General features: G+C 42.8%; 1 protein-coding gene across 8 annotated transcripts in view; it reads left to right on the forward strand.

Annotated features, from left to right (window-relative positions):
* Positions 1 to 21: 21 nt before the first annotated feature.
* WDR7 (WD repeat domain 7) overlaps positions 22 to 19,134 on the forward strand; it is a 150,310-nt gene continuing 131,197 nt past the window's right edge. For 2 of the 8 annotated variants that reach the window (XM_052778144.1, XM_052778150.1), the window contains exons 1-3: positions 10,693 to 11,737; positions 15,615 to 15,786; positions 16,994 to 17,100. In XM_052778144.1, coding sequence (XP_052634104.1) covers positions 11,658 to 11,737; positions 15,615 to 15,786; positions 16,994 to 17,100 — 359 coding nt within the window. In that variant the 5' untranslated portion in view covers positions 10,693 to 11,657. Of the gene's footprint in view, positions 808 to 2,602; positions 2,723 to 3,575; positions 3,741 to 10,688; positions 11,738 to 15,614; positions 15,787 to 16,993; positions 17,101 to 19,134 lie in introns of those variants that run through there. The other 6 variants (XM_052778148.1, XM_052778149.1, XM_052778146.1 and 3 more) reach the window with 6 other exon arrangements.

Below are 19,134 nucleotides of genomic sequence, written 5' to 3' on the forward strand. Positions count from 1 at the left end.
AGGGCAGCGAGGCAAGGGGTGAAGCCGCCGCCCGGCTGCCGCCATTTTGGGAGAGGGCAGCGAGGCAAGGGGTGAAGCCGCCGCCCGGCCGTCAGCCATTTTAGTTAGGGGCAAGCGCGGCGAATTGCGGGAGGGGAGACGCGCCATCTTGGTCTGGGGCAGATAGGCGGCTGAGGAGGAGGGTGGGTGAAGCCCGGCTGCTGAGCCCCGCCGGCGGGAGGAGGGTTGAGCACCGCGACGGGGAGCAGCTGCGGAGTCTGGCAAGGGGCTGGACGCCATTCCTTTCTCAGGAACGGGGAGGAGAACCAGCGCTCGGCCTTTCTGTTCCAGGGCCTGCACCGGTGCTTTGGCCAGAACTAATTCTAGGAACGTAGGAACTAAAAAAATAAGCCATGTTTTATCCTGCAAGCCTTCTGTTAACAAGAGTTGAAACAGAGGAAATCAGGTCTTACTGCTCCACTGTGATTTTTGTGGATGAGTAGAGCAGCACTCTGACCAACGCTGGCTGCTGCAGCTGCCTCTGAGACCAGTAGTACCAGATGTACAAAATCAGCAAAGAAACTCGGTTGTCAAAATACCCCATCCCACCTCCCTGGCAGGCATCATCTGCTGTGTCTGAAGCTCACTAAAGTGTGTTGCGTACTAGAACAACATAGGACTGAGAAACTGCTGGATCGGGAAGGCACCCTGGGAGGCCGCTCGTGGCCTGGCAGCGACGGGCCTGCCGAGGCGGTTCCGAGCATCTCCAAGGATGGAGATTTGGAGACCTCTCTGGGAAACCTGTCCTAGTCTTTGACCACCCTCAAGGTAAAAGTAAAGAAGGTCTGAGCCTTCTCATGTGTACAATGGCGAGACAGATAAAATGGTATAATTAACAAAGTGAAAATGTTTAACATTTTTATTAGCACCTTATTTTAAGAAAACTTAATGCTTTCCATAACTCAAAAAACATCCCTGAGCCTTTTATAGCAGCTACTTTAAAACAATCTCTCTAAACATGAGAGCAAGAAAAAATACCTGTTCCTGTTCTGATATAATGCCACATGACTTTGAGCAACATTGGCTTCAGGAATTTATTACTATAGGACAACTGGAGAATCTCCATTCTCCCAGCTGAAAGTAATTCACATGCTAAATAGGCTGCTGTTACAGACAGGCATCTGTTCTTGGATGACAGGGTATCCATGCTCACTTGCCAGGAGTCACGTGGCTGTATGTAATTTGCATATCTTCATACTGATAGACTGATATATCTCACCATTACTTTTATCATCAAAAATATACCAACGTAGTAACAATGTTTATCCATACTTTTATATTCCACAGTTGAACCGAAATTGCTTACTAATTCAGCAGCAATAAAAATGTGGAGTTGCTTTGTCTTTAGGGGAGTGGTGGTATTTAACGTATCCAATATCAAGTCCCCATATAGGTAGTGTGTTATGTGCCAACATATAGTAAAGCAAGTTGTGAACTCATTTCACTATTTTAATTACTTCTGGCCAAGAGAAAATGTTGTCTCTAGTTTCAACGGCAGAAATAATTTTCCCTTTCTGTCCTAAACAGCTGTGATGTATTGATGCACACTGTCAAAACAGCTGATAGGAAGGAGAAAACCACCACTGAACTGCTGTTAGCATCAGCATCTTTGATGATTTGTACGTAACTAAAACCCATTATTCATGCATACGAAAACCCAACAGTAAAAATGTTGTGGTTGCAAAGAGAATAAAGAAATAAAGTCAATAGGTCTTGCTATCTGCAAGACCTCTCCTTTATTTCACCGAAAAGTTGGAAGACGGATAGGGCAGGAATTCCCTCAAAACGTGCCAACTTAAAAATTGTCCTGGTTTTGTTATTGACTAGTTTTTGTGACATTATGGGGGTGACACTTCTCTTTTGCAGACAGTAATTACGTAATTTTTTTTTCAGTTTCCTGATACTATAGTTTTTTTACAAAGCGAAGTGAGTGTGACAAGAACTGAAAAAATGAGGAGGCGTAAATGCTCAGAAGCAGTAAGGGGAAAAAAAAAAAAGTGAGAGATTAGTGAAATGTTTGTATTAACCACGCTCCAGGATAAACTAAGTAAAAACATAAATGAAAGCCAGAACTTTCTCTACCCCGTTTTGCAGTGTCATTACTGACAACATATCAACAGGCTTTCTACACCCCGCACGTGCTTTTGCGTAAATTTCTCCTCGAGCAGGCGTCAGAGGACAGCATTTTTCATCCTCAGACCGGCAGTATTTCCACCACACTGCCGTTCCACTGCCCTGCCCGGGACGAAGCCCCTCGGTAACGGCTGAGCAGAAGTCTCTCCCCGGACGTTTCCCGGAGATCTCCCGGCAGGCGCTCCCCGCGAGCCCCTCTTCCGCCAAGTGGGCCCAAACCGGGGCGGGGGGAGCCCGCCGCCCGCTCCGCTCCGCGCCGTTCCGCCGGCCCTGCTCGCCGCGCCTCGGCCCCGCCGAAGAGCTCCCGCCCCCCGCGACCGCCTCACGCAGCCGCCGCGGCAGAACGGGGCCCGCTCGGCCGCCCGGTTTCCATGGCGACGCCGGCTGCCTCTGCCTGCCGTCAGTCACGACGGCCGGGGGCTTTGCGACAGTGGTGGTAGGAGTCACGGCAGCCGGCGGTGTCAGCTGGTCGCCGTCACCGGGCGCGGGTGAGGGAGCGCGGCGGAGGCGCGGCGCCCGGGCACCCTCCCCACCGCCCCGGCGGGGACAGGTGAGTAGCCCGCCGGCCGCCGGCAGCCGTCAGGCGGAGGGCACCCTCTCCCGCGGGCGGCGGCGCACGGCGGGGCTCGCCGCCGGCCCCCGCCGGTCTGGCGGTCGGCCCTCGGGCCCCCCCGTGCGGCGGGGCGGGCCGCCGTGTCGTGCGGGAGGGGGCGGCGGCGCCGGCACCTGCTTCTGCCCGGGGGCGGTGGCAGCCTCCGCCCTCGGCGGGCGGCAGCAGGTGGCGGCGGCCTGCGGTCTCCCGCCCCCGGCCCGCTGAGGCGGCGTGGGCAGCGGCGGCGTGGGCCCGGCCCGGCCGCAGGGCTGGGCCTGGCGTGCCCTCGCCGCGGGGCGGGTGGAAGGGGGCTCCGTGCGCTGCCGGGAGGCGGTCAGCCCCGCCGCGGGGAGCGGCGGTGCGCGGCCGCGCTCGGCTCCGCGCAGCCGGGCGGCTGAGAGCGGCGCGGTGCGGTTCGAGCCCCCCCGCTCCACCGCTGCGCTCCCGCCGCAGCCCCACCGGCGCCCTGCGGCAGCAGGTTCGGGCGGCTTCACTTGGGCGGGCGATGCTGGGTACCGGCTCTCCGCCGCAACGCCTGCGGGGCTCGGGCTTGGGCTTTCAACAAGTTTCCACCCAGACCGCGCCGCCGGGCCGGGGTCAGCCGGGCTGTAACGCCTCGCCTGTGTCGCGGGGGTCGGTAGTAAGCGGCCGGTTGTTAATAGGACGGAGAGCTCCTTCTCTGTGAAGGGAAAGTCACCTAAGGAGTGACTCTCTGTACAGAAATAATCCGTTGTCGGAAGTCGAATTGCTTTTAATGCCCATTTTTTGTTACATCGCCGCCTCTCTGATCTATTTCCTTTTTCTGTGACAGCGGTGGCCTTACTGGAAACTAGGGATATGATTTAGCGTTTACTCTGCAACTGCTTTGGATAACTGTCTTTCATGTGATCATGACAATTTTAAACAGGAAAAATATATGCGGATTTAATGCGTCATCAAATTAAGTGCCAGAAAAACCTGCAAATGGCTTTCAAAGGTATCTGTTAACTATAATGAAGGATTTGGAGTCCGAACATTATTATTCTCTTCTTTCTTGTTTTATAACCTTCTACCTATATAGGGAATGGTGGGGGTTTGGGGGGGATAACCACTCTCACTTTCATATTGTTAAATGCTTTGAAATCAGACTTCTGTAGTCATTCACTCAGCTGGGGCAAGGGGCAAGCAATAATCTTTCATTGGATTGTCTTTGTTATTGCCACCTGAAGATTAAGGAAGAGCTTATGTATTAACTAGTTATGTTTCAGTTTCTATTTTGTGACACAAGTTTGCATTTGTTGAATTTATCTTTGATCTTGAGTGTATTGGGAAGGTTTGACAGTAACATGATCTTTTTATTTAGATTACCGTAATACTTAATGGCCCATTCAAGACACAGAGCCCTGCGACAAGTATCGTCTCAGGGTGCTCCAACTACAGATGTGTTAGGTGATGTAGCATTGCAGTTTGAAGATAGCTCTTACAGATAAATTGACTTTGGGGGACGTAGAGGTACTGGCTGCACAATGTTATGGGGAAGCTCCTGATTTAGGGGAAAAGCAAAAGAAGATGTGAGGTGATGAATTTTGAATCAACAAAGTACATGGGGATAAAAGAAGGCCAGGTACCATTAATTTTTTAATCCTTGATCAGCATAATGAGAATGATGGTCTGGCTTGTTAGTCATTATTACCTGGATTGAAATCACCTTTTCACTTCATATAAACGTAACTGTTTTGACCGAGTTCAAAACAGTAAGTTAGTTCTCTCCTGCAGATATGCTTAGTTCTGTTTCAGTGAGTAGGGTTAGTGAGGTCAGTGTGAATATTCATAGCAGTAAAATTAAGTGTGCTGTGCTTACGAAATTAGGGCCTTTGGAAAGTCCTTGCACCTCTTGCTTATGTAGGGATACATCAGTTCTCCTTGATAGCTGTTGGGGGCTCTTGTGTGTGTATTGTAACAAGTAAAGTTGAGTATCAAACTGAATGTAGTTCTGGTTTAAGTCCCCGGCTGCTATCCCATTTTGCGTGTGTATTTGTGTGTGCATGCATGCCCATGTGCATGAGGGTGGCATTAACGCTCCTGGTTGTCACGGGGGGGGGGGGGGGCGGGATTTAAAAAGGAGATAGGGGTTCTAATTGCTTAAAGAATCACCTCCAATTGTATTAGTAATAGAAAAATGATTTAACAGGAATTTGTATAAAAGTGCAACTTCACAGAATTCGATGGCAAGGTTCGCTCTATTACTTAGTACGTGGATGAAATGCACACAGGAAAATTAAATCAGAATCAAACTAAACTTACGTATATAGGGACCAAAAACGTAATAGGGTAAAAGGGAATGTGGGAAAGGGTAAGGAAGACCCTCCCGTTGAGTCACGAGGTTCAGAGAAGACCCCCTTGCTTTCTAAACTCCTGTTGGAGTCTAGGTGCATCTGGATCGACTCCTAGTCCCAGACTTGGGCAGGGATTTATATCTAAAGGGATTATGAGTGCAATAGCAGCCTGAAATCCATTCACGGTTGAATAAAAATCACGACAGTAATTTAAGTACAAATTTGAAAGTATTAACTTGTATCTTACAATATACTTGCTATAACTGACTTACTATAGATTATTCAGGTTAGTACACGCACGTGCATAAAGACACTAAGAGAAAGACATATAAGAGAATAAAAGAGAGAGAGGAAAAAGAGGTATGCCTGTTAAAAATTCCCCTCGAGGTCAGTGAAAATATTCAATTTGAATGCTTTGGCATTTGTCTCAACGGGTGAAGGGTTGAGCCTCAAGGAGCGGAGAGAACCAGCCCCAGCCGTGTCAGCTTTCGGCGACAGACCTCCGATTTTCGCAAACAAACAGGAGAGTTTGGGAGCTCGGAGAGGCGTCCCGCTCGGGGGGAGATGCTGGTCCCAGCCCGCTGCGGTCCGGGAGAGCTCCAAGGGCCTCCCGTAGTACCGCTGCTTGTAGGTTGGGGAGGCGATTGACTTTTGCCATCAACAAATGGCTGGGATGCCAGCTGCGCTGGTCCCATTTCACACGCAGATAAGGGAAACTCCGAGACTGAGAAGAACTCCAAACACAGATAGGGGCTGCTCGCAGCGTGTGAGGGGAGGACTGCAATAACAAGGTCTCCAGGTCGTTAGGAGAGAGAACTGGCTGCAGGTTGTTATGAGAAGTGGCTATCTCTACTCCCGTCCCCCGCCTGCCTCCGCCGGGCAGCAGGAGTCCTTGAGACGCACAGCATCTCTCCCTGTCTCAGCTGGGTAAGAGTTCCTGGCACAGCCAAGGGTCGCTTCGCTGCCCGGCTCCTTGCACTGAAGCGAAGGGCTAGCGAGCCTTCCCGAGTTCGTAAATCAGCCCGGAGAGGGGCAAAGAAATGCACCACCACACTGGTTTACCTATCTTTTTGCTACACCAGTTTCCTGACTTTGCTGTCATCGTGAACAAATTGTTTCTTGATTGTACAGCTAACAAAATTGATTGCATTGTTCACTTGTTTACTCATAATACTCTTAGTGAAAAACTACATTTTTTTTAATACTTCTTTTTGTAAGTAGTTTTTAGCATAGTGTTGCAATAATCTTTTTGTAGTTGCAAATCAGAAAGGTGTGCTGTTAATTGGATAAAGTATAAAGGCACAGTTATCATTCTCTAAGTTTTGTCTTCAGTGCCTATCAGATGCAGGCTGAAATGATAATGATTTATTGCATGTGTCAAAGCGTAAGACCTGACCTCATAGATTGTTTTATAGTATTTTGTATCTTGCAGATATTGTCCAAAATTTCTTTTAGCTAAAGAAAAAAAACAACAAAAAACCAGAGATTTATTTGCTGAAAAAGTATTAACTTTTTGAAAGCTTTCTCAGACTTCTGAGTTGTCATGGATTTACAAAGGGCAAGTTGTGCATAACTAACCTGATAACCTCCCGTGATGAGATGACAGGCTTGGTGGATGAGGGAGAGCGGTGAGCGTTGTTTATCTTGACTACAGTAAGGCTTAGACACAGTTTCCTGTAAGATCCTTACAGACAAGCTGTTGACGTATGGGTCTGGATAAGTGGACAGTGAAGTGGATTGAAAACCCACGGAATGGTCTGGCTCAAAGGGCTGCCATTGGCAGCATGAAGCCTAGCTGAAGGGTAGCTGAGCACTGGAACAGGGGTTGTACAGGGCGAGGTTGTGGAGTCTCCATCCTTGGAGATATCCAGAACTCAACCGGACGTGGTCCGGGGCAACCTGCTGTAGCTGACCTGGCTTTTGCAGGGGGTTGGAGGGTGTGATCCCATGAAGTGCCTGCCAACCTTAGCTGTTCTGTGATTCAAACTCATTTTGTTAGATTTGATAGGTTAATAAAGCAAAAATATTTTGCACTTCATCTCTTTGTCTACTGATTCAGAACTAATTCTAAAAGACTCTGAAAATTACTGACAGACCTTCAGAAACGAGCGCAATTTAATTGACATAGCAAACTTTACTGACCATTTGTATTTAATAACAGAATTGTTTGTTTATTTATCACCTGTTTAAAGAAAGGTGTGATTGTCTAAATATGTGGGTTCTGATAGTGAAAGATTTCTGCAACTCTGGGTAAAGTACTTAATCTTCTTCTCCCTACCTCGTTAATCCTTTTTCTCTATCCCCAAGTATTAAATGGAAAAGGTCATTTGTAATTAAAATAATCAGATTTTTATAAAATGCATTGGATTACTCAAATGGATGCCATGATGTAACAGAAATGAGCCTTTACCATAAATGTATGATTGTCTATGCAAATGGTTTTAGGAGGGGTGTTACAATGCTTAACTAATGTCTTTTTGAATGAAGGATTCTGTGTGCATGAAAAATATTAGGCATAAAAACTGCTGTTCGCTTTAAATATGCAATCCACTTAGAAGGTTTGTCCTGATGTCATGGATGGCAGCCATCTCTGTGCTTATTGGTGGCAAATCTGATTAATAATGTAATTTAAATTCTGCTGAAAATACAGAAAAATAGCATTAACATGTGGTAAACATTGATAGGGAAAGGAATGATTTATTCTTAACCTTTCTGAGTTGCTTTGTTTGAACATAAGCACAGTAACTTTTATTTAAAAGCCAATGTTCATTTGACAGCCTTTAGTGATGATTCATTTTGGAACTGTTACATACTAAGAGCATGTATGATAAAGAAACAGTCAATTCATAGACTTTTTTTTTTTTGGCAGATTCTTTTGGTGTCCACACATATCCTAAGGTTAATTCTTTATATGCATGTGCTTTAATTGACATAAATGTGTTTGGAAAGAGCTCTTCTTGGCTTTTACTGTGCTCTGTTAAGACAAAGGTAGATTTACTTATCTTTTTACTTCTTTCCCAAAAGACATGTTCCTCTCTTCTGGCCTGCCTTGTATCCTTCCCGTGTGCCTGGTGTACCTGGATCCGCCTCCCCAAGGGCAGCAGCACGGGGCTCGCTGAGCTCAATCTGGGCAGCATCATGCTACAGTGCTGTAATGGGACATGACAGTACTGAAGTATTCCGCCAATCTGACTGGATTTATGTGTACAGCTGATACCCTCTGTCTCTGTTTGGGAGATACCACTGTGATTTGCTCCAGACCAGAGCAATCCGTAGCACTTAGGCATGCAGTGGTTCTGAAAGTGCCCAGGTAACTGTGAATTCCAATGTGGTCACATATGGCAGATCAGCAACACGATGGTTGCTTAGTGTTCATGCACACAGGCTAAACCTAAAACAAGTTTCTTTTTGTGACAGAACTGAAATTACTCTCCTGGTTTTGTAGTTCTAGCAATATTACCAATGTTTTAAAGTTATGTGCGCGAACTGTTAGGGCTAGGTGCGCGAACTGTTAGGGCTAGGTGCTGTAAGAGGGTGAAGAAGTTGTGTGCTTCTGTCTTCCTCGTCTGTGCTTTGAAAGTCGTCAGCAGATCAGATGAGTTGGGCAGTGTGTTTAGTTGTACTGAAGGACAGTGTTAATTGTACCTTCTGGTTATCTCACCTGGAGACATCTCCAATCCCGTGTTCTTCCTTCCTTTCCTTTAACTTTGTTTTCTACTTGTGCAGCCTGCAACATCATTATCCCTGCTTCTTCTTAAACCTTTCCTCATATATCTACCCACTGGAATATATGAGGGCAAGGAAGTCTACATACGTATCGGATGCTGTACTGGCCATAACTGTTTCTCTTTCCCTGCACACAGGGCGTGGAAATACTACCAGCTAGAGGATTACACCCACTTGCTAGTGACAGGTGCAAAAGGAAACTCATTTTATTGTCCCAGGGCAATGCGAAGGGGAAAAGTAGCTCTCACTAGCTGCTGGGCTTCCTACCGTAAATTAATTTTGTTTGGGTGCTTTTTCTTGCTGTAAAAATCCTCGTTATGGATGCTGTTTCACGGTAAATAACTTGAGGCTTACGAGATTTAATGAGGTCTTGAGACTTCCCATCATGACGGAAAGTTGTGGGATAACTTGAGAAAATTGCAAATAGAATGCTCCTGTTTCAGGAACAGTTTGTATACAGGTGGAGGAAGGTTTGTGATTTTTTTTGCCTCTCTGTTGCTGTCACTTGGAAAGATGAAAGTATATGCAAAAACCAGATGTACAGGAACGCTAATAATTTTTTAAAATACTGGAATTACTTTCCAAGCGTGAGTTGTGGCAGAAGGTAATAACCCATATGATAAAGACTGAGTCCTGCTGTGGTTTGTATGCAGAAGCTTTTTGTTTAGGTGTTATTCTGATTTGCTTCATATTAGTTTTATTTCGTATGGCAGATGAGGCAGAAAAATTACATGACTCTGCCTTTAATCTGTTACAGAAACAATTGTTATAAAGCTTTCTGACCGTGCATCTGACCTTTGTCTTTATACCTGTGGCTATCCTACCTAGTCATTCCCCTGATTATAGTGAAAAATAAGCTACTGTTAACTTTAAAATTTTTCTATGCATCTGCCTTGTAATGTCATTATCAGACTTTGATCTGAAATTACTATTATGTTTTCTGATTGTAATTTGGTTCAGTAAGTTAGCTGTGAGTAGTTTACCATAGCTTACAAGTCCTGAAAGTGCTAGTTAGTGTTTAGAGGACTGTGGTTTGATAAAGATGTTTATGTGAGTCTTTGATTCAATTTTTAATATGTTGTACTTAAGAAATCAGTTTAATACCTTTACTCAAATAGGAATTTATCCCAGATTATGAAATTCGCCTAAATACCAGCCTTAAGCAGTGAAGTTGAAAGAGTCACTTGACTATTCTACCAGATTAGCATATTATTTTTAGAGGTTTTGGATCATCTGCTAATCTGAAGAATCACCTTCTCTTTAAATACAAAGAACATAACTGAGATGTATGTGTCTATAACTCTAACTGGGTTGTATTTTGACAATGTAGTGCATCTAGTAACAAAAGCATGAAAAAGGCTGAGGTACTCAGTGCCACTTTTGCCTTGGTTTTTACGGGGGAAAATCAAAATCCATAGGACCAGACAGTGGCTGATGTGGTTGGGAGACTGCTCTCTATGTCTGGAAGGTCATGGTAATGGGGGGAAGTTCCTGATGACCATGGAAAGTCCTGCATCTGAAATGGCATGCAGGCTGGGAGACAACGGGCTGGACAGCAGCTTTGCAGTAAAGGACCTGGGCATCCTGGTAGATAAGCATCTGTGTGTCCTTGTGGCCAAGAGAGTTGCATGCTGGACTGTATTAGCAAGACTGCAGCCAGCAGGCCAAGAAAAAGAGGAAGGATTACAAGGCTGCACTGCAGGACTGTGTGCAGTCTGGGACTTCCCAGTACAAGGAAGATGTTGATGTGTTGGAGTGATCCAGTAGAAGGCTATCGGGGTGGTTCAGCGTTTGTGTTTGCAGTTAGGTAAAGATACAGCAGCAGAAAAACAGACATCTAAGATACTTTAGTTTTAATGGGAAACCGCCCCCCCACATCTTCATTTTATATTTTTCTAGTCATTGTGTCTGGCGAAACGTGCCCTGCTACTCTGGACTATTCTGGTACATCCTCAAAGAGATGGCAACTTCCAGGTATAAGCAGCAGTTACCTGCTGTAGGCAAGTAGCGGAAGAGCCAGCATTTATTCAGAGGGAGTATGAGAGACTATATGGGTTTGGGATACCAAGTGTCACCTATCAGGGTTGTGCAAAGGGACTGAAGAAGAGGGGCTTTGACTCCAAAGTTGCGAGTGGAAATAACTTCCTAGGACACTGCAAATGATAGTGATGCTGTGATTTACATTGCAACTCTCACCTTATGAAAAAACGAGTATGAGGGAGAGAAAGGATCCTTTGTTGTGGGGCAGAGAACGAAAAAGAGAGCCTCTGCTTTTGTCAAGTCTTTTCCCACATCCCTGCATCTGTATATTTATTGTCTCTGGGGGAGGTAATTTGAAAGTGAAGCAAAATAGCTACAAGTATGCTTTTATACATACTTACATTTATATACACACATACACCCCTACATACATGCAAAAACATCAACTCATTCTTTTACTGGGTGTTTGGAGGAAGGAAACTGGGATTCTGGTGCTTCTGGAAGTGATAGAGAAGAATTTAACAATCCCAATGAAGACGGGGGTATTAAGCAGGAAGAACTCTACTCAGTTTGACGTCTCCATTTTCCAGTGCAAAGTTCCAGTTCCCTTTTCTGCAAAAATAGTTTATTCTAGAAAGGTATAAATAACTAGAACGTGGGATTTCATTTGTAATGATTCACTGCATGCTTTTTGACCATTTGTCAATGGTACAATGTTTATTTGCTACTGTAGTTTGTCATCATTGATGTAAAAAAATTATTGATTGTTTACAGACAATAAGTGAGTTTTCATCTTTGCAGGGGATGTATTCAGTGTTCGCCAATGATAGAGAAGGGTTGTTCTTTGTAGACTGAATTCTTCAGCTGTTAAAATGAGCTTGTGGTACTTCCTGAAAATGAAGTTTTTAATGAAGGCATTGCGGTACCATAATAAAAAACTAGAAGGAAAGAGGTAGTTTTTCTTTTTGCTCTCTCTCCCAAGTGTTGATATGAAATATTCTAAGAATTCTGTTTCTCGTAGGTAAAAGTTTTGAAATGTGAATATCTGTAAGCCTTTAGAAAGTATATTGCTGTTGATGTTTTCAGTGCTTTCTCTCATGTTTTTCTGCATGGAAAATATAAAATGCATTAGGTTACTTATGTGCTAATACTTTTGTGTGTTGTAATATCCTGTATGTTCCTTTTGAAAATTCAGTTTAAGTATATATTTATAGTGCTATCGATTTTAAAGTTTTTATAAATAGTTTGGAAGAGCATTAAACTGACTTAAAAATTTCAAGGAATAATTTTGTGCCCTGCTAGGGGAGCTTCTGTATTTATTCAAAAGTGTAGCCACTTGCATCCCTGAAACAATCAAGTGACATGTAAATACTGTGACTTGGTCCCTGATCTGTGAGCAATAGGAAATGAAAGGAATGAGAAGAGATTTTCATGTTGCTTATCAGGATTTTTACTGCTAGATTTTTCAGCTCTGAAATTATTGATGGATTGCTTTATTATCCATTAAAACTTAGTGCATAGATGACACTGATGATCAAATACTATTTACTGTCATAAAAAATACCCTTGGAGGAAGTGTGGTCAAACAAGTACTTTTGCGATCACTGCTAACCAGCGTGTCTTCTAGTCAGGGGGGTGAGAGGAATGCTCTGTATGTGTTACTGGCGGGGTTGCAGTTGTGGCATAATCAGGATTAATCTGGGCAGTTTTGCATTTCTAGTCCACAGTAGTGGAGCTGCTAAGGGAGCTTTTTGCAGGTAGCAAGGGAAGAACAGTTTGTAAAGAATGTTGTACCTTGGTTGGTATTCAAGTGCTTTAGTATATATAAAGCAAAGACATTTCTATCTCTCTCCACCTTTCCTAGTGTGTCCTTTTTTTATTTCATTACAAAAAACAGGTGGTAAAAGAGTTAAATGTGTATTTTTGCTTGTTTGTTTTGGTGATTTTTGTTGCTGCTGTTTGCATATTTTTGTATTACATCCCAACACTTTATTTCTGCTTTTCACTATATTTTTATGGTTATTTCACTCTAAAGCAATAATTTTTTAGAATTGTAGCTCTTGGTAAAGTCACCAGATTCTTTAAAATTTTTTCATTATTTTACAGTTCTGTATTGTGATCATTCAGACAGAACAATTGATCTACCATTGCATAACAATTAACACTACATTTACAGGCATGTTTTACAACTACTAGTTCCAGGGTAGCTTTTAGTATGTTGCAGTAGATTAAATGCTTGATTGTTGGTCTTTATTTATACTTGTTCATTAAATAACAACTCTGACTAAAATAAGTAGTTGTTAATAAAGATAGTCCAATTGGATGTGAGAAAAGAGTTGGCATAAAATGGCACTTCATAGTAAGTGAAATTACTGTTTTTATGATACGGATTTTGTGAAAAGCCATAATGCATCTCTCACTTTTCAGAAGTTTGAGGATTGCCATGTCCAGCTGGCCCTGTAAGCTGTTTTACAGTTTGTAATACTTAGCTATTCATTATTCTGCTCTTGCTGTCTTCCCTTCCCCCATTTTTCCATGTACATTATCATGTTCGATTTCTCTGGCTGCAGAGGTTGGTTGCACTAGGAGTATATGCAACATTTGTCAAAATTAATAAAAAACTACTTTCTTGTAGAAATTGCACTGTAATTTTTATATAGGTGAGAGATGACATTAATTTGTGTTGAACTCCATGTAGTATAGTAAAAAACAATGTTTTGAAATGGAAGGTATTTTTGATGCAGAAAGCACTTGTTTAAGTGTGGGAGCAACCGCTGGGAATGGCCAGGGTAATGTAAAATCAAAAAGTCAAGTTCATGGTTGGTGCAAGCAAGATCTCTGTAGTTGTCTCTGTTTATATCAAATTTGAGTTTGTCTCAAAGGACAGCTGCTAAACCTTGCATGATAGTTTTCAGTGGAACTGAAGATTACTTGATTAAATTCCCACAACTTCCCACAAATGGAAATCTGGAGCTCGTGCTTGTGCTTTCTTTGGTAAAAGGGCAGGTGCGATTATTTTGTGGTGTGGTATTTGGCAATAGCTGGACAGTGGGTCGGCATGACTCTACTCGTTTGCTAGTTAGTTCCTTGTAACCATTGCTGTTGTCTGATCAGAGTATCATGGGGACACGAAGGGGAACTGTGGTTATCGCAGAGGAGAAGTGCAGTTGTAGTGAACCTTAGATTTAGGATGACCTTTATTTTTCCTCTGTCATAATTCAGAATTTTTTTTCCCTCTTCTGAAGAGCTGTAAAATAAGTTTACATATCTGTGAACAAATGCAAATATTGCTGGGTTGCTCAAGCTAGAAGAATATGTATGTATCTATAGAAAGACAGGAAAATACACGTTTTTAAAAAATGTCTTCAGTGAATCCTGCCTGCGTTTGGTATGTTTATACTCCTCTAAATCAGAGATTCTGCTCTGGTTTGAGCTGTGGTAAGTTCAGAACATAAGCCTCCACAAGATAGTACCTAAGGAGCATTTGTTTATTTATTTATTTAACACAACTGTTTCACCCATTCATTTATCACAAAATGCTCTAAGCACTAACTTTCCATAACTCGAACTTTTACCACAGTGAAGTAAACTCCTACAACTCTGAATCCAGAATAAGAGACCCATAAGAAAATGTCAGTCCTTCTTGACATATTTTCTCTGCTTGATGGTTACATGTACCATTTTTCAGTTGTTTCTGAGAGAGTAATAGTAACTGGAATGGATCTTTCACATCTTTTATAAACTCACCATTGGTGCAATCAAAATATACCTTAAATTCTAGCTTTTTTATTTATTAAATGTAGAATGTACCCCAAAAGCATACCCCAAACAATCATGAGCTCAGTCAGTTACCTGGAAAGCAAAAGAAAGTCTTGTATTTACAGTTTCCTTTTCCTGCTCATGGACTTTCTTGTGTTCCCTGCCACGGGGGTGCAGGCAGGCAGTCCCCAGAGCTGCTGCTTGCATTGCCCCTTGTCCAGCCGCAGAACTGACAATACGTTGACAAGCTCAGTATAAGCAAACTGGGATTCAAGGATTGTACATAATAAAAACGTTTAAGTGGTTGGCAAGCTCAGAATGTTGCTAACAAAAACAGTGGTTTGTTTTGGTGTGTAAATCTTGTGGTAATGCTCTTAACTGTTTTTTATTACTACAACTTGAGTTTCTATGATGTCTTCGTTCTCTCTGAAGTTATGATTCAAACATGTTTGTTCTCTCTTTCCCAGTCACCAAGAAATTTTTGGCTTTGACAGTCTGAAGTGACTTCATAAACATTTTATAGAGGAGAAACATAGTCACTATATATACCATTTTTCAAATAAATTACAGTATACCATCTCGCCTCTTCTCTCAACAGGGAATGCGTTCATCTTCATATATGGATTAAATAACATTCTTTAAACAGTCACTTGAAAAATACAGTGAACTGTGGTAGTACTGTAACTTCACAATTTTGATTTCTTACACATTTTGCAAAAGATACTTTTCAAAGTGGCATGTCCCTACACGTATAGGTACCAAACAGCATATTCCTATATGCACACGTACTTCTGCCAAAATCACCCTTTTTAGAATAATTTTGAAGTAACAAGCGCTTTAAGTCCCAGGGCTGCAGCAGCTACTATATGCCCGATAGTAGGCATTTGTAGATTTGCAACAACCTTTAGTGAAAAATAGGCTCTGGAGCTTTCTCCAGATAACTACACACTTTTCAAAAGTACTGTCACTTTCAGACTAATTTTTTAAGTTTGTGAGGATAAGAACGTGCTAAGTGCAGGAATGGCATACCTGCTGAGATGTAATATTTATTATCTTGATTAAATTGACAGGCGCGTAAGCAAAATGGCAGGGAACAGCCTCGTTCTGCCCATTGTCCTGTGGGGTCGTAAAGCCCCCACACACTGCATATCCACCCTGCTGCTCATGGAGGATGCATCGATGATCGTCACAGGGTGCCATGATGGACAAATATGTCTCTGGGACCTTTCTTTAGATTTAGAGGTAAGACTAAAGTCTGTATAATCTTAGCTTTTTGTGTGTTTAAAGTGTGTATCATTGTTGCCCATATGATTTTATTCTTTGATATTGTCGTATCTATTTTGGTCTTCAGTTCTCTCTATGCCTTGTTCACTTGTCCTTTCTTCCTCTCATGAGTCCTGGATTGACACAAGATGCTTCCCTTAATGAATATTTCAGATTAGAAAGAGATGTTTTTGCTCTTGAACTTTGTTGCTGCTCCTGCAGTAATTTTTTTAAGTAATTACCTCCTCTTTTCTGGAACTGCTCTAAACTAGTTGTTACTTCCAGGCTTAGCTGCTTAATTGTTTTGTGAAAACAGATTCCAGTGATCAGAAGACTGTACTTAGAGAACTTTTTAAGGTGTTTATTTTATTCAACCATTTTTTTTCGCATGGTAACTGAAAGAGGAAAAAGGCTTGTAGCAGAGATAAAGGTTGATAATTAATTGTTTTATGCCAGTGGCTGCCCTAGAGTTGAAATCTGCAAGTGTCTGTTTTGAATATGATCTCGTAGTTTGCCTTGGTACAAAGAGTTAGAAACTCTTGGAATGGAATAGTAAAACAATCCTTTCTTGTAAAAAAAAAAAAAAAAAAAAAAAAAAGAAAAGAAAAAAGGCAACATGCTTCAGGAAAAGTTTATAATGAATACATAAAAATCTCAATGTCTGAGAGTTACCCCCATAAATTATGTTTATGTCTGGTATATGTAAAAAGAAAGAACGGGGTAAAGCAACTACTTCTTTCTAGAAGGGACAAATAAAGGGCAGTTTTATTTTTTATTTTTAATCTATGCATGGGCTTTATATAAACTTATTTATGAATATATAGGGTTGTGAACTATACTTGATTGGGGGGGTAACTATGGTTGCAGTGCAACACAATTTTTTCATTCAAATTTGGCCAAGTACAGCTTATGGTTTAAAAATATTGATAGCATGAGTTTGCAAAATGCATTTTTTCATAAATTTGCATTACAGTATTAGGTAGAAACTTTTTTTTTTCATGTACTATAACAGCATTCTGTGCAAACTCAAGGTTATATATCCACTGCTATGCTAATTAAATGTGTGTGTGTATTAACAGATAAATATTTACATAATACATAAAATGGAAATCTGGAATATGTATATTCTGGTTAAGTAATAATGACTATGTTATTTTTACTTCACATTTTATTTCCCTGATTCTAGATTAATCCCAGAGCTCTGCTGTTTGGTCATACAGCCTCAATTACTTGTTTATCAAAGGCCTCTGCTTCCAATGAAAAGCAGTATATAGTGAGTGCATCAGAAAGCGGGTGAGTTTCCTGAGGGTTTATTAATATGCAGATCTGTTAAATAATGGAAATTGAGGGTAGAGGAGAGATCGGGTTGTTTACATACACGATAGTTTTTACTTAGTATGATGTCTATAGATATCCCAAATAGTGGGACTTCTCCACTGTGGATACTGAGTGTGGTGTGAATTTTGGATTTGTGGCCTGAAAGGAGCGTAGGGAAATGCCCCAAGTCCTGGAGGGCTTCCTCTGTTATTTGTTGTACCGTGGGAGTCAGCGGCAGGACGTCACACAGCTGTATGTAAAGCAATATGTGGAGCACTAAATGTGATTTATGTTTGGATGGGCAGTGAGATGTGTGGAGTTGTTTCTTTCAGTCAAGGCACTTCTGTGATTTCTGTCATCTTTTTGCTTGCTCGAGTTTGTCAGTTCAGTTGACAGTACATGCATATTTTGCTCCTTTTTCTCTGCTTATCCAAGATCTGTTTCTTGAGTGAAAGCAAGCTTGAGTTGTGTAGCTTGTTGGCAGGAAATGATGCCTAATACGTGTTTTAAAATGTGGAAACCTGTCACACAATTTATCTATATTTCTGTTGCAGTGTTTGATTTTTATCCTTAAGAAAAAATACATGAGCAAATACATTTTATTTTTTAAGAGGTTTTATTTACTTATCAGAGTAACTGTTTAGAGGGCAGAAGGGGGAAGGATTTTTCATGCAGTTGGCATTAATGGGGATTATAATCGAGTAATTTAAAAAAAAAAAGTCATACTTTAACTTTTCAATAAAATATTGTTGTGGTTTAACCCCAGCCAGCAGCTAAGCACCATGCAGCCATCACTTCCCACCCTCAGTTAGACAGGGGAGAGAAAATATAACAAAAGGCTTGTGGGTTGAGATGAGGACAGAGAGAAATCGCTCAACCAGTTACCATCACGAGCAAAACAGACTTGACTTAGGGAAAATTAACTTAATTTATTGCTAATCAAACCAGAGTAAGGTAATGAGAAATAAAACCAAATCTTAAAAAACCTTCCCCCCATGACTCCCTTCTTCCCAAGCACAGATTCACTCTGGAATTCTCTCTCTACCTCCCCTGGCAGTGCAGAGGGACGAGGAATGGGGGCTACGTTGTCTCTGCCACTTCATCCTCTTCAGGGGCAGGACTCATCACACTCTTCCCCTGCTCCAGCATGGGGTCCCTCCCACGGGAGACAGTCCTCCACAAACTTCTCCAACGTGGGTCCTTCCCACGGGCTGCAGTTCTTCACGAACTGCTCCAGCATGGGTCCCTTCCACAGGGTGCATTCAGTCCTTCAGGCACACACTGCTCCAGTGTGGGTCCCCCATGGGGTCACAAGTCCTGCCAGAAAACCTGCTCTGTGGGCTTCCCTCTCCACAGGGCCACAGGTCCTGCCAGCAGCCTGCTCCAGCGCGGGCTTCCCACGGGGTCACAGCCTCCTTCGGGCATCCACCTGCTCTGGTGCGGGGTCCTCCATGGGCTGCAGGTGGAGATCTGCTCCACCGTGGACCTCCATGGGCTGCAGGGGGACAGCCTGCCTCACCACGGTCTTCACCACGGGCTGCAGGGGAATCTCTGCTCCGGTGCCTGGAGCACCTCCTCCTCCTCCTCCTCCTTCTTCACTAACCTTGGCGTCTGCAGGGTTGTTTCTCTTACATGTTCTCACTCCTTTCTCCAGCTGCAGTTTCTGTGCTGCAGCAACTTTTTTTTTTTTTTTTTTTTTTCCCCTTCTTAAATCTGTTATCCCAAGGCGCTACCACTGTCACTGATGGGCTCGGCCTTGGCCAGCGGCAAGTCCGTCTTGGAGGTGGCTGGCATTGGCTCTGTTGGACATAGGGGAAGCTTCTAGCAGCTTCTCACAGAAGCCACCCCTGTAGCCCCTCCACTACCAAAACCTTGCCACGCAAACCCAATACAAATATGCTTTGTACACTCAGATTTTAGCGTAGATTTTGGGCTAATTTATTGAAAAGATACACAATTTGATAAATTACAGGCCAAAGCTTTGGGACCAACTAGTTTTGTCATTCATAA

This window comes from Harpia harpyja, chromosome Z (genome assembly GCF_026419915.1).
Source record: "Harpia harpyja isolate bHarHar1 chromosome Z, bHarHar1 primary haplotype, whole genome shotgun sequence".
NCBI lineage: Eukaryota > Metazoa > Chordata > Aves > Accipitriformes > Accipitridae > Harpia > Harpia harpyja.